The sequence below is a fragment of the Citrus sinensis genome, chromosome 5 (genome assembly GCF_022201045.2).
Source record: "Citrus sinensis cultivar Valencia sweet orange chromosome 5, DVS_A1.0, whole genome shotgun sequence".
Taxonomy (NCBI): Eukaryota; Viridiplantae; Streptophyta; class Magnoliopsida; order Sapindales; family Rutaceae; genus Citrus; species Citrus sinensis.
In genome coordinates, this window is record NC_068560.1 from 16727342 (window position 1) to 16742315 (window position 14974).

Consider the following 14974-nt stretch of genomic DNA (forward strand, 5'->3'; position numbering starts at 1 on the left):
TTTATAAAACACTTTTCTTCATGGTTTTGGTTACATAATTTTCTATAAATGTGTAGGTTTTATCAATACCTCTTTTGACAAGTTAAGCTTACATAGCAATGTTATCTGGGTTCAGCCGTGCCTTACTGATAAACTGTGCTTCTGTAATGAAGAACGTTTTATCTGTAAGTGGATATCCTAATCATTGATCCATATCCATAAGCAAGTATGTATAAAATTATTTTATGCCTTTTTTATTAGCAATGTTGTAATTCTATTTTACTCTTCCCAAATTATAACATCAGGTGTCTATAATAACTGGATTATTCCTTCTGCAAGACAGAGCAGTGGTAAATATTTTGTATCTTTTGTTTGTTTATTACATTTCCACGATTTCAGCTTTTTCAAATTTTGTATGTGTCAAAGTTTAAATTTAATTTGTTGGTTTATGCCACAATAACAGGAACAGCATCAAAGAGGAGCTGCCAATGGACTTGCTATGACTGTAGTGTCGCTTACCAAAACTGCCAGTCCAGCTGTAGGAGGTGCTCTGTGAGTGTCCTATTGATTTTGTAAAATTATATGTAAATGATGTTATAATTTTTTTTTCATTAATTGGGGTTCTGGCAGATTTTCTTGGTCACAAAAGCGTCAAGATGCTGGTTTCCTCCCAGGTATGATTATCTACTAATGAAATTTCTCGCGAGTTTGTGTACTATTTCATGCTAATTAGCTTCATTAGCTGCTTAAACTAAAGTGCAGGTAACCAGATGGTTTTTTTCATTCTCAATTTGGTTGAGGCACTTGGAGTAATATTGACATCCAAACCGTTTCTAACTCAGCGTGCCCCGTGAGTAGCGAAAAGATCATCTGTTGAAATATTCAAATATATATCAAGCAAATTAAAGCTTTCAAAATCTATCAACAATTTGATTTTTTGATGTGGTTGCCACTTGCCATATTTTGTGTTACTGTTCAAAAGGCTTAAATATGAAAATGGTGGTTGGCGCTCACAGCAACCGATTGCTGGTAACATTAATTGTTCAATACTTATCTCTGTCGACATTTATACTTGTTCATTGTCAGAACTACGACAATTTATCTTCACAATGATGCAAGCTAGAAAGAATTTTTCATGTTAAGTAAAACATTGAAGCCATAAAGAGTCTTAATTGAGTACTAAGTTTTCTACCATGCTTTCAACGGTAACACATTTGGAGCTCTTATTCCAGGGGCTTCACAGTAGAGAGACCTGATTTCGATCTTCTTCAGAACTTGGGGATTCCGTAATAACAGAGGACAACAGTTATATAAGAATATTATTTTGTACAATTTTCGTAAAACCTGACCAATGCAAGTATAATTTTATGATCTTAACTCAGATCAAAAGACCTTCAATGATGTAAAATTTGCACATAAAGCTGAGATCCAAACATTAGAACTTATGATGAAACGGAAACAAAAACGTTGAGATTGAAAAGATAGAGAAACACAAGCTTTTTAAAAGGGATAAATGCTCATTTAATTTCTATATTTTGATTTAAGAGCGCATTTAGTTCTTATATTTTATAAAAAGTGCCTCAACCTCAAGACACCCCCCTACTATGAAATATATTTCATTCCTACCCTTATTTTTTTTTCTTTTTACAATAATACTCTTGGAATAATATTTTTGGGAATATTAATGAAAATAAAAAATGGTAATTCATCCAGCCAGCCTTAAACAAAGTAAATATTAATAAAAAATTTTATGTTATTATTTTAGTTTTAGGACTAATATCGTAAATTAATTTTTTATGCATTTATTAGTAAGATTGTTGTAAAAGTACAAAAATACTGGTTATATCATATTGATATTTATTGATTAATTTGTCAATTAACTTTTTTATAAATAAATAAATTAATTTAAGAATATTATTGCCAGGATATCATTGTAAAAGTAAATAAAATTTGAAGAAAAAATATAACGCATTTAATATCAAGGTATATTGAGGTATTTTTTAAAATATAAAGACTAAACGTGTATTGAAGTTAAAATACAGGTACCGGACGAGCATTTTCTCTTTTAGAAAGTTTTATATTTTATTAATGAAAGTCTGAATAACCAAATTAGGGTTTTGGACTCCTTTTAAACTAAACCTAAATATCACGAATTTACCAAAATAAGTAAACCTAAAATATTACTATATAATAATATTCTCCTAACTGAAATAAGATAAATGCTACTTAAATTCTCTGTCTAAAAAAAAAGAAGATAAAAATTCTAAAAGCAATAGGAAAATGGATCTTAAACTTGTAAAATAATATGAAATAAATATAATTTTCAATTGAACCATTAGGCTAATGTGGCGCTACAGTATTAGATTAGATTCCCCTCGTCGCGAACTTCGAAAGGTATATTATACACCCTAAATAGGTACTTATAGCTTAAGTTGTGACCCTAGAGAGATACTCTACTCATCCTACGTAACCATCCGTTGCATGAAATTCGTTCCAAAATTAAGAATAAATCAGCTGATGCATTCCAAATAATTTAGATGAAACGATAAAATAAACCTAGAGATAAAATAAAATGAAATGAAAATGATAATTACCTCGGACTGAAGCTCATACAAATTCATTATTTGACACCTCCAGCAATTGTTGAAATAATAGTTAATGAAATATAAAATAAGACAAAAGTACATATTAATGACACACCATTGTGAATCGATAGCTAAGGACCGAGTAAAATTTAATTGTAAATTAGGACAGTAGAGCAAGCATCCATAAACATAACATGAACGTAATACATCAATTAAAATATCATAGGATAAATTAGGACATCAGAGAAAGAAACAAGTAAATAAATCAGAAAAGGAAACATGCATAAACAAATAAAAAAACAAAGACAAAAGCAGGAAGAGTTGTCTGTGAGAATCTTCTTCTATGGTCATTGAAGTCCCAAAACTAATAAGGATCGAGCAATTGAACAGTTGCAAACTCAATGGATATACAATGGAACCTTAAAAATTACTCTAACTTTACTAAGTTTAGACTTTTCTTTATCACCAAGGTATGATACTTTTCATATTTATCCAACGGCTCGTCAATGACAATAACTTCGTAAAAAGTACTTATTTTGAATAGTATATTGGGGAAATGTCTGGTCGGTAATACGACTATTTCTTATAGTGTAAAAATGATACACTAAGCGTTCACATTTTGATGAGTAAATTAAGGATTTCAAGATGAAGTACATAATTAGATTAATGCTAAGAAACTGAAGTTTGATCGATTGAAAACGAAAATAATAATAAAGGTAATTAAGAAAATGAACAATATATGCAGAAGCGGCTCCTTATTAGGACTTCTAGATTTTCTCTTGGGCTTTCCTTATTATTGTTAAAAAATGACACGAAGAACTTTGAGTTTAAAAATCTGGCCCTGATGCCTGGTAGCCCTCCAACATATGAAGCACCAGATGTTTTGATGAGAAAATGACAAGACCATTTATCAAATTTCTTGTGGATATAAACACATACACATCGACGAGACCAACCTCCCCAAATGAGAATCAGAGTGATTACAAGACCTTGCAATGAGACAATGATACACCATCAAATGTCAAAATACAATAGAAATTCACGACATATATATAATAAAAGACCTCTCATTGAGTCATATATATTGAGAATAAAAATGTTCTAATACATACACAAAGCTTAGCTAGAATAAAATGTCTTTGAACTTGCGATGATCAAATAAAGGAAACAGACAGGTTGTAACTCATACTATCACAAGAAGATCACGAAGATGGAAATGGGAACCCCTCACAATGGAAATTTTGAATAGAGGAAAAAAGAAAAACGACCTTATTCATAGAAGAAGAGTGACTTAAATCTTCATCAGTATCCAGACATTCTGCAATCACAGAGTAGAGAAATTTTAACAGGAACAGCAGAAAAAATATTATGAATATGCTATAGACCAATATACTTGTTCATAGCTAACGTTTGATGGTTTAAGGATTTGTTCTGGGAATAATGGGCTGATTACTTTTTTTTTTTATTTTAATTTTTTTTAATCCAATGAATGATATTCAGCTGTTAATTATGTGTTCATAGGGAAGAACATTTTCTAAGTACTTTCCTTGCCTTCTAACTTTCCGAAAAGCAAACCCAATGAACAAACAGAGCACAAACTAAAATAAAAGAACAGCAATGATGACAATAAATAATTGGCAAAGAAAAAAAGGAAAAAGTATGCACGTTTTCAAGGAATTATAAAATATGAAGGCTTTTAATGAAATTTTATCATAAAAAGTATGCAAGGAATTATAAAATTTTAGAAAACAAGGGGAGCTCTCAAAAAAAAATGAAAAACTCAAATTAAAGTAGACTAAAAAGACATTCAACTATGCAAAATCTGTCCATAAAAGTCTGAAAGGATCATTAAAATTGCATTGCAAATTTAACAGTAAACCGAGGGACCCATTCTAAATAATTCAGATGAAATTGCGAAACAAGCCATAAATAAATGAAATAAAAATTAATTACCAGTTGAGACTTTCTTCTAAAAATTTGCAACTCCAAGTCATAAGAAGCCTATGAAATTAGTCGTACTGCGTAGAGTATGACGACGACACCGCCAACAGCTGAAAGTAAAATTCTTATTCATCAAATATCTTATCTATATTGTATTTAAGAAAGAAAATTTTGTAAAAATTTATCATGGGAGATAAGAGTAATATGTATATACGTACCTTCTCAGCATGTAATGTTGTATGGTTGTGTTTAGATCATTATTAGCCCAGCGCCGTTGATCCACTGTCTCTCCATAGCAGATGTTTACTCTTAGAGGCGTGATTGATTCTCCTGTAGTGAAAATCTTCATCTTGGGACAACCAATCACCCACAACTCTTGCAAAGATGGGAATTGGAAGGTGTAATTGGCAGAGCAGAAACTTGTGAGGCTATCTAAATCACGCAGTTCCAACGTCTTTAATTTGCGGAAAACAATCTCTTCTTTTTCAACTCCATCTTTGTCATTTATTACCACCTCTGCCATTGCTCGGCATCCATATATTTCTTTTGCTACGAGTCGCACCAGAGTTTTTGCTGTGGAGGATGTTACCATGTGTAACAATTTCTTGCAACCGAAAGCCACCAGAGCTGTTAGGTTCTGAAAAGATACCGATGATGATGGCAATAGAATTAACAGACTTTGACAATGATATGCTTTTAGAATTTCAAGATACTGAAAAATGGGGCCAAGTTTGGAGTCTTGTTTGCACAGCTGCTTCAGATGATAGTGCCAGCGCAGCTCTAATGTTTTTATCATTGCCAACTTCCCCGCATGTTTCTCTAAGCTTCCTTCCTCCGAAAATACCTCTTCGTGGAATGAAAATTGAAACAGTGAGAGTATTTCAAGATTGTGAAATCTCTCAAGTACATTCCAGATTGGAAAACAAGCTGAGTTATCTTCGGCAATCTCTAGTTGTTTAAGACTGCCAAAAAGGTGTTGTGGGAAATCGGCCTGCAAAATCATCTTTACGTCTTTTCCATTCAATGATAGGTCCTTCAAGTTGGGTAAGATCTGATCATCATAAATCATAATAACTAATGAGGTCAATTGATGTTCTCTCAAATGATTTTGAGTAATCCAATCACAAGCAGTAACTTTATAGTATCTGTTTTATATTAATTTTACCCCCAAAAAAAATTGAATTAGTGATAAAATTCATTATATGATTTTTTATATGTTAATTTTAGAGGTAAAAAAGAAATTAGGGAAAAATGGTTGATTTATATTTGCATGAAAATATTTTATTTCACAACAATAAATTATTAATTTATTTTGTAAGTCGTTGTATAAAGAAAAACTAAGGATTCTTTTATAATGCTATACCTAAAAAAGTTCATATAATTATTAATCTCCCACATTGATCCCTTAGTCAAGACTAGCAAAGATTATTATGTAATAAAAATTTTCAATTTATTAAGTATTAATTTATCAATGTTTTGTTACATTTTTCAAAGTCAAAAGTCGTCAATGAGCTATTGAAAAAAAAATATCTAGAAAATGACTTCATACCTTTTCGAACGGCAATAAGGGCTGTTGTGCAGGAATATCAAGTTGATTATTCTCTTTATTCTGCGATAAATCTGCAGCAAATATCTTTAATTTGTCACAACGACACACGGCAAAATTTTCTAGTGCTGGCCATTCCGAAGTATGCATTCCTGGGTATAAACATCTAAGTTTTGGTAGACCTTGGAGTATCAGAACGGTGAGCTGTGGAAAGACAAAATAAGGATCACTTCATCTGCTCTGTTTTCAGAAACGATCTCCTGTAAATCCTCACAGAAGCGTATATCTAAGTGCTGGAGCTGCTTGAGGTTTCCGATCATAGACGCTGAAAATATGTATTTCAGTTTGTCACAGTACCACACAACTAATCGTGTTAAACTTTGAAAGTGAGGAAACACGGCCGCCAGAATTTGATTGTAGTGCCAAATCTTGTTGACATTAATTGCAGATATCTCCAAAGCCTCCAAGTTAGGCAACGCAACCTAAAAAAATAAGAATTTATCGTTAGATCCAATCTCTATATGGGAAGCACTTGTTGAAATTTTCTTCTTTGATTACAAATTAATGCAAGTCAGAATCAATTTCCAACTGACAGCTGAGTTTGATGCATTTTAATTCATACTACTTGTTAAGAGCTCAATTAGTGAGCGTGTGAGATTCTTTTTATCCTTTTTTCCATTTTCTTTCAATTCTTAAATGATTTAATTATTTTCCACGTATGACGTCAAAAGAGAACGCATGATAGAATAAAATCTGTTATATATATATATCTATATATGAAGAAAATGTTAGCCTACTATCACGGGATGAGTATTTTGCGCAGCTAACCCGTGCGGCACTTAGACAACTTTGCCGAATGTTGCTAAGTAAGCCTAGAGCTTCTCGAACTAGAGAAGAGAGTAATTGAGCCGAATAAGAGAATTGTATTGCACAAAGATAGATTACAATGCTTGTTGTTGTGTTTGTTGGATACAAATGCCTAATGCTATCCCATATTTATAGGGGAGGCTTACCAAGCTCTAGAGATTCTAGAGAATTCTACCATTTCCTATCTATTTACATGTGCTGGAATTGTAAGGAGAATTCTAGAGTATTTGCAAGCTCACATGTGCTAGAATTGCCTAGAACTTTCCGGAATTGGGCCAAGCTAGCACTCTTGGCCTTGTGTTGGCTCTCTAACCCGAAATTGTGGGCAATTGGGCTAGCGATATGGGCGGTCCGCAACATCCTCCCCCACTTAAGCTCGCGACGTCCTCGTCGCGCTCTCGTGCTTGAAATTCTGGATGTGCTCAGCGAATTGCGACAAGTGATCTTCATGTTCCCAAGTGGCTTCGCTCTCAGGGAGGTTTTTCCACTTCACCAAGTACTCGCTATGTGCTGGCACGCCCCTCCTCGAAACTGTGCGGTCCACAATGATGTAGTCCACATCTTTGTCGAACGTGGTGACAACGGCAGTTGGCACGCGCCTCGATTCACCGCGACTTGGTTCTCCCATGTCTTCGTGATATGGCTTGAGAAGGCTCACATGGAAGACCGGATGGATCTTGAGTCTTGGCGGAAGTTGGAGTTGATATGAGACATTGCCCACACGTCGAACAACTCAGAAGGGTCCCTCGTAGCGCCTCACTAACCCCTTGTGGACTTTCCGCAACGTCTTGAATTGTTGGGGTAGGAGCTTGATCATGACTTGATCTCATTCCTTGTACTCAACATGCCGTCTCCTTGTATCCGCCCATTTCTTCATTTTCCTCGCGGCTTTGTCGAGGTAGGCTCCCGTGATGTGCGCTTCCTCATGCCATTCGCGGGCGAGCTTGTGTGCCGCGGGGCTTTTCCCGCCGTAAGTCGAGGCTATGGCGTTGGGGGTCATGGGCTGGAATCCCATGATGATCTCGAACAGACTCTTTCCCGTAGCCTCACTTCGCTGCAAGTTATAATAAAATTGGGCGATGTCGAGTAGCTTCGCCCAATCCCACTGATGAGAGCTCACATAATGCCTCAAGTACATTTCGAGGAGGCCATTGATGCACTCGGTCTGCCCATCCGTTTGTGGGTGGAATCTTGTCGAGAACTTGAGATCGGTCCCCAACATCTTAAAGAGCTCCGTCCAAAAACGCCCAGTGAACCGAGGGTCTCGGTCGCTCACAATGCTCCTTGGAACTCCCCAAAGCTTCACAATGTGCTTGATGAATAGGCGGGCTGCCTCGTCCGCTTTACAATCGATTGGTGCGGCAATGAATGTGGTGTACTTGCTGTATCGGTCGACAACGATCATGATGCTTCCGCAACCTTCAGATTTGGGCAGCGAAGTAATGAAGTCCATGGAGACATTTTCCAATGGACTTGTTGCTAGTGGTAGCGGCTCCAATAATCCTGCTGGACGTTGATGATCCACCTTGTCTTGTTGGCACACAAGACAAGTTCGCACATCTGCTTCGATGTCGTCCCTCATGTGCGGCCAAAAATACGAGGCTTGAACTAGTGCGGTGGTGCGCTCGATTCCTGGGTGACCAGCCCACTTAGAGTCATGGCACTCCTTGATTACCTCCTTCCGTAAGTTTCCCCACCTTGGCACGAACAGCCGATCTCCCTTGGTGTGGAGCATGCCTTCCTCTTGCCAAAATCACCTTGTCTTGCCTTCGAGCACCTTCTCCAGCAAATCCTTTGCTAGCGGATCTTGTTGGAGGCCTTCCTTGATGCGTGAGACAAGGTCAGACTTTGGTTGGCTCATGCTAATTGTCGCCAATTCGGCCTTATGGCTTAGAGTGTCCGCAACGACATTGGCTTTCCTCGGTTTGTACTCGAGCCAATAGTCGAATTCCGTAAGGAAATCTTGCCACCGTGCTTGCTTCGGGCTCAACTTTTTTTGTGTTTGAAAGTAGCTCGTCGCTACATTGTCCGTCATAATCATGAAGTGAGAGCCTAGCAAGTAATGCCGCCACACCCGCAAGCAATGTATGATTGCGGTCATCTCTTTCTCTTGCACCGTGTAGCGGCATTCCGTATCGTTTAGCTTTCGACTCTCGAACGCTATGGGATGGCCTTCTTGCATAAGGACTCCACCTATGGCGAAATCCGAGGCATCCGTTTGAACTTCGAAGGGTTTAGTGTGGTCCAGAAGAGCGTGGATGGGTTTCTCCGAAATTGCCTTCTTCAACGATCGAATGCATGTTGGCACTCTTCGGACCAATGCCATGTTCTGTTTTTCTTGAGCATATCCGTCAAGGGTGCCGCCTTGGCTGAGTAGCCCTTGATGAAGCGGCGGTAGCAGTTCACCAACCCAAGGAATGAGCGAAGCTCGGGTACTTTCGAGGGAGGTTCCCATTCGAGGATGGCCTTTACTTTGGCATTCTCCACCATGATCTTTCGGCCCGCAACCTTGTGGCTAAGGAACTCCACTTCTTGTTGGGCAAACGAGCACTTCTCCAACTTGAGGAAGAGCTCGTTGTCTCGGAGTACTTGGAGGACTTGTCATAAGTGTTGGGCATGATCCTCGAGCGTGGTGCTATACACCACTATGTCGTCCAAGTACACGACCACGAAGCGGTCGAGGAATGGTTGGAGTATCTTGTTCATGAACGTGCAAAATGTAACATGTGCATTAGTAAGGCCAAAAGGCATCACAAGAAATTCGAAAGACCCGTACCTTGTAGTGCACGCTATCTTCAGTTCGTCTCCCTTGGCGATGCGCACTTGGTAGTACCCGGAGCGCAAGTCAAGTTTGGTGAAGTACCGCACTTTGCCAAGTTGGTCGAACAAGTCCGCGATCAAGGGAATCAGATACTTGTTCTTGATGGTGATCTTGTTGAGCGCTCTATAGTCGATGTACATCCGCAGCGATCCATCCTTTTTCTTTTGGAAGAGGACCGGTGCACTGAATAGGGCCTTTGAGGGGCGAATGTAGCCTACGTCCAGCAAGTCTTTGAGTTGTCTCCGCAACTCCTCTAATTCGGGTGGCGCCATGCGGTAGGGCACCAAGACTGGTGGCTTCGCGCTTTGTTACAGCTCGATCGCATGATCTACCTCTCGCCGAGGTGGGAGCTTCTTCGGAAGTTCCAGAGGCATCACATCCTTGTATTCATTGAGGACGGCTTGAATTCGCGAAGGGACTTGGCTTGGCGACGTTCTGCTCTTTCCTTCCTTGTTTAGTTCCCGGATGGAGACCAAGAAGCTTGGGTCCTTCTTGAAAGCCCTTTTGAATTGCATGGCGGAGAGTGTCTTCTCCTCGGACTTGCCTAGCTCCGTGGGTACCATGCATGCTTTGCTCCCGTCGAGGATGCTTAGGGAGTTTGTAGCGGGCAGTGGGAAGGCATGGACTTGGTCGAAAATTCCATGCCGAGGACCATCTTGAAGTCATCCATGGGGACGATGGAGAAATCAAGCTTTCCGCTCCACGTACCGAGTGTTAAGTGCACGCCTTGTGCAATTCCCGCAATTGGCTTGGCGGGTGAGTTTACTGCCTTCATTGTGCTTCGTGAGCTAACTTGCGTGCGTGCAAACCTTAGCTCTGATACCACTTGTCACGAGATGAGTATTTTGCACAGCTAACCCGTGCGGCACTTAGACAACTTTGCCGAATGTTGCTAAGTAAGCCTAGAGCTTCTCGAACTAGAGAAGAGAGCAATTGAGCCGAATAAGAGAAATTGTATTGCACAAAGATAGATTACAATGCTTGTTGTTGTGTTTGTTGGATACAAATGCCTAATGCCATCCCATATTTATAGGGGGAGGCTTGCCAAGCTCTAGAGATTCTAGAGAATTCTACCATTTCCTAGCTATTTACATGTGCTGGAATTGTAAGGAGAATTCTAGAGTATTTGCAAGCTCACATGTGCTAGAATTGCCTAGAACTTTCCAGAATTGGGCCAAGCTAGCACTCTTGGCCTTGTGTTGGCTCTCTAGCCCGAAATTGTGGGCAATTGGGCTAGCGAATTGGGCGGTCCGCAACATCCTCCCCCACTTAAGCTCGCGGCGTCCTCGTCGCGCTCTCGTGCTTGAAATTCTGGATGTGCTCAGCGAATTGCCATAAGTCATCTTCACGTTCCCAAGTGGCTTTGCTCTCGGGGAGGTTTTTCCACTTCACCAAGTACTCGTTATGTGCTGGCACGCCCCTCCTCGAAATCGTGCGGTCCGCAATGATGTAGTCCACATCTTTGTCGAACGCGGTGACAACGGCAGTTGGCGCGTGCCTCGATTCTCCGCGACTTGGTTCTCCCATGTCTTCGTGATATGGCTTGAGAAGGCTCACATGGAAGACCGGATGGATCTTGAGTCTTGGCGGAAGTTGGAGTTGATATGAGACGTTGCCCACACGTCGAACAACTCGGAAGGGTCCCTCGTAGTGCCTCACTAACCCCTTGTGGACTTTCCGCAATGTCTTGAATTGTTGGGGTAGGAGCTTGATCATGACTTGATCTCCTTCCTTGTATTTAACATGCCGTCTCCTTGTATCCGCCCATTTCTTCATTTTCCTCGCGGCTTTGTCGAGGTAGGCTCGCGTGATGTCCGCTTCCTCATGCCATTCGCGGGCGAGCTTGTGTGCGACGATGGTCTGTTTGGTGATGCTGAAGGAGTCTTTACTTCACGGCAGAAATTTGTAACCTCTGGAAAATTCCCCAGACTCAAAGATCTTAATTGAGCAAACTCTATCTTCTCAATTGCATTATCAACTTCTTCCCCAATTGCAAAAATCTCTTTCATCTTGCTGCAGTTAACAACTGCAATTCTCTCAAGTCTTGGAAGGCATTTTGTAGTAGAGAGCCAAAAGATATTACTCAATTTATCACAATTATATGCTTCTATGTTTTTCAGTTCGTTGAAAGACTCTACTTTGAGCAGATCAATACATATCCTCTCCATGTTGATCAAATTGTGAAGGATAAGTGACTCCAAAAGAGGAAAGGCATCACAAGCGACCATCTCCCTTGAATCGACGATGCAAAAGAAGTCAGGATTATTTTGAACCCAGAGAACCTTCAATTGTGAAAAGCCCTCCGTGTCCAAATTGAAAAGAACGTTCTTGATACCTCGCAGCTTGTCCAACAATAAGTATTCAACGTTATTGATGCCCTGCAATTTCATGGAGCAAATGTCCGTAAAAGCAAGCTTGAGCTTCAATTCTCTTAAACTCTTGCGATCACTGTCGATCAAAAAGTGCAGCCGACTTTCAAACCAATTTTGTCCAGCAATCATGGGATGTGTGAATGACTCATTTCCAATAGATATTTTGAACCTTTCGAGCTTTCTTGCCAAAAAGCCTTCTGGTAAAATACTATCATTTTTAACATCAATTTCTAGAGTGGTTAGCCGAGGTAAATGCATCAATTCATCAAGGCTAGCATTACTTCTTTCACTGTTGGCTCTTTCAACCTCCCATTCAACGAAGCAATTACCCATATACAATTCTTCTAATCGGATTAAGCTCGATAAGACATTTCGGGCAATAACTTTTAGATGGAAACAGTCTCTTAAATCTAACAGCCTTAGCTTAGTCAGTTGCCCTAGTGCTTTAGGTAACTGTACAATATCAGACCGCACAAAGCTAAGGATTTCTAGTGTTGATGCTTAAATCTGCTCGCCCTTTGACCGACCAGATTCCTCTAATTTGCACGCCTTTGACTGATCAGATTCTTTCACCAACGCTTGTGTTATCTAATGTTGCTCGAACCACTGGGATTGGAATCGTCCTCCTTTCCCTCAATAGACCTGCGCTCACTAAAAATGGATCAGAGACGCCGGTGGTTTTGCCGGCGTAAACCCTCCGATGCCTAAGTTAGCACAAGGTGTTTACGGGAAAACAGTTAAATTTTGATTCAAGAGTAGTTCTAATTTGCTCGAAGTTTGTAATAAAATTGTCTGGTTTCAATTTGGCAGCGTTTTCCCTTTCTCCCCTCTTTTTTTTGTCCTCTTCCTCATCGATTTCTCTCCCTTTTATAGCCGCCCCCTGTCTCACGTTTTCCGTTTATCCTTCATCCCCCCTTTTTCGGGTAGTGGTAGCCTCTCATGGGATTTTAACTGCTACATTGTGGGCAAACGTGGGATCTCGCATCTCCCACAACGGTTCTGGGAAAAGCGCAACTACCGCGATTCTGTGGGATCGTGTTTCTGCTTTTTGGGGGACGGGTACCGGCTCAGTATATGACTCTGGTCGGTATTCGTCTCTGATCAGCTCATGTTACCCCCTGTTCTGCTCGTACCATTTGGCTGAGGTGATTCATGCCGGGGTGGAAATAGTAGCATGGCCGACCTGGTGCTTTTATTTGCTTAACACCAGTCCCCCAGTTTCTGGTCTTGTGAGTGAAATGAGTCAAGAGTAGAAACTGATAGTCAAATCTTACCAATCCGGGGGCTTCTCCTCTGGTCTTCCGTCTACCGGGATGGACCTGAGGTATCATTTTTCTTCAGGGGAGATTTTGACCTGAGCATGGGCCTAAATGAGTATGTCCATTGCGTATCTGGGCTTGCATCTAGCCTGGCCTCTTATAACGATTGGTGATGTGGCATCTCCCGACTCTTCGTATTTGAAATTTGAAACGACGGGCTATCTGTCCTTGATGTACGGTGAGTGAGCTGGCGTCTCTATCACTTAAATGCTTTCATTTCCCCCTTTTCGTTTCAAATCCCTAGACTTATATCTTCATCGCTTTGTTATTCATCTCTTCGTCGTTAACTAACTCCCTCTCTGAACTTTGCTTACACTTCTCGTGTCTGGAGTATCCACTCACTGGATTTTTTCTCTATCATGGTCGCGCTATCAGTGCCAGTTCAATCCAGGTATTGCCTTTAACTTCTCCTCTGGTTGTTGTTGATTGGGTTCTGTGTTGCCCTTTTTGTGTCCATATACTCGAGTTTTCTTTGTTTTCTTTTGAGGTTTCGATATGTCAAACCGAAAAAGAAAATTAATTGTTGATGAGGATGCTGAAGAATCAGGGGATTCAGGCCTCAACGTGTCAATACCCACCGATTTCTTAGGTCCCTCCAGTAATGTAGGTCCTTCCCATGGCAGGGATACCCTTGAGTACCCATGCCCCTTGGTTATCTCTTCCTCTCCCGAACTAGAGCTTGTAGGGAATATAGGTGGACCTGCGTCGGGATCTGGTGAAAACCACAGCTCTGGTGGGGTTGGGATCCCTGAAGGAGTTGGCGATGGTGAGGGGAGCAGTTCCGGACCGAGCGGTCCTGCTAAGAAAAGGAATCTTGGCCATAGGGTGGAGGCTGATTCCTACCCTATTGATTACATAGCCTGTGCCACCACCCAAACTGACTTATTCAAGCTTAGGAACCTCTACGACATTCCTGAGGAGGTTCTCCTTGTAGTTCCTGGGAAGGGTGACGTTCCTAGTCGGCCTCCACGGGAGTATGTGACAATGCACCTAGAGAGTTTCAAACTAGGAGCTCGGCTGCCCCTTCAGCGTTATTTTGCCAAAATATTGGGGGGTATGCACCTGGCCCCAGGTCAGCTACACCATAACGGGTGGAGGGTTCTCTCGGCAATGTTTGTGTTGTGGAAGAGGTGCGGGTCGGAGGAGCCTTCCCTTGTTGAAGTGAAACATCTGTATCAGCTGCGAGCAGCCCAAGGGAGGCGGGCTGGTATTACTTCATGTCCAGTTCCGCAAAGAGAAAGCCAATCACTGGTTTCCCCTCCTTGTGCAAAAATTGGAAGAACAAATTCTTCTTTGCTGGGGGAAAGTGGTGTTCAGTACTCCGTTCGTTGGGTGGTGATATTTACCTTCCAACGCAGTTTGTCACCCCAAGTCGTTCATTTTTTGCCTATATTCTTTCTCAAACTGTCACTTATTGAGTTCTTTAACCTCTTTTGCTATTTCAGAGTCGTGGGGTTTGATCGGGGGGCTTGAAGATCGACCTTTGCTTCAGGTGGAAACTGCTCTGTTGAACGCGTCTACCTGCCAAGACCTCCTGTCGCCAA

At 40.6% G+C, this 14974-nt stretch overlaps 3 protein-coding genes across 4 annotated transcripts in view; 1 reads left to right on the forward strand and 2 right to left on the reverse strand.

Moving 5' to 3' along the window:
• LOC112497626 (disease resistance protein RPS5-like) overlaps window positions 1-14974 on the reverse strand; it is a 123594-nt gene that overhangs the window by 60747 nt on the left and 47873 nt on the right. The window contains exon 4 of the mRNA XM_052442729.1: window positions 4518-4615. Within this exon, the coding sequence (XP_052298689.1) occupies window positions 4574-4615 (42 nt within the window). The 3' untranslated portion in view covers window positions 4518-4573. The remainder of the gene's footprint in view (window positions 1-4517; window positions 4616-14974) is intronic.
• On the forward strand, window positions 99-833 carry LOC102612033 (protein ZINC INDUCED FACILITATOR 1-like). Its single transcript, XM_052441141.1, has 5 exons — window positions 99-164; window positions 285-329; window positions 443-531; window positions 610-653; window positions 742-833. The coding sequence occupies exons 1-5, from the start codon at window positions 99-101 to the stop codon at window positions 831-833; spliced, it is 336 nt and encodes a 111-aa protein (XP_052297101.1).
• LOC102609285 (probable disease resistance protein At4g27220) overlaps window positions 4906-14974 on the reverse strand; it is an 86018-nt gene continuing 75949 nt past the window's right edge. The window contains exon 5 of one of the 2 annotated variants that reach the window (XM_052442739.1): window positions 4906-4924. The gene's annotated coding sequence lies outside the window, so the exon portion shown is untranslated. Of the gene's footprint in view, window positions 4925-5382; window positions 5509-14974 lie in introns of those variants that run through there. The other variant, XM_052442742.1, reaches the window with a different exon arrangement.

Bases quoted from the DNA above. Each gene is read 5' to 3' on its own strand.
- LOC102612033 (XM_052441141.1), top strand. From the start codon at position 99: ATGTTATCTGGGTTCAGCCGTGCCTTACTGATAAACTGTGCTTCTGTA. The intron at 532-609 runs GTGAGTGTCCTA...GGGTTCTGGCAG, and splicing joins CCAGCTGTAGGAGGTGCTCT to ATTTTCTTGGTCACAAAAGC. The intron at 654-741 runs GTATGATTATCT...ACTAAAGTGCAG, and splicing joins AGATGCTGGTTTCCTCCCAG to GTAACCAGATGGTTTTTTTC.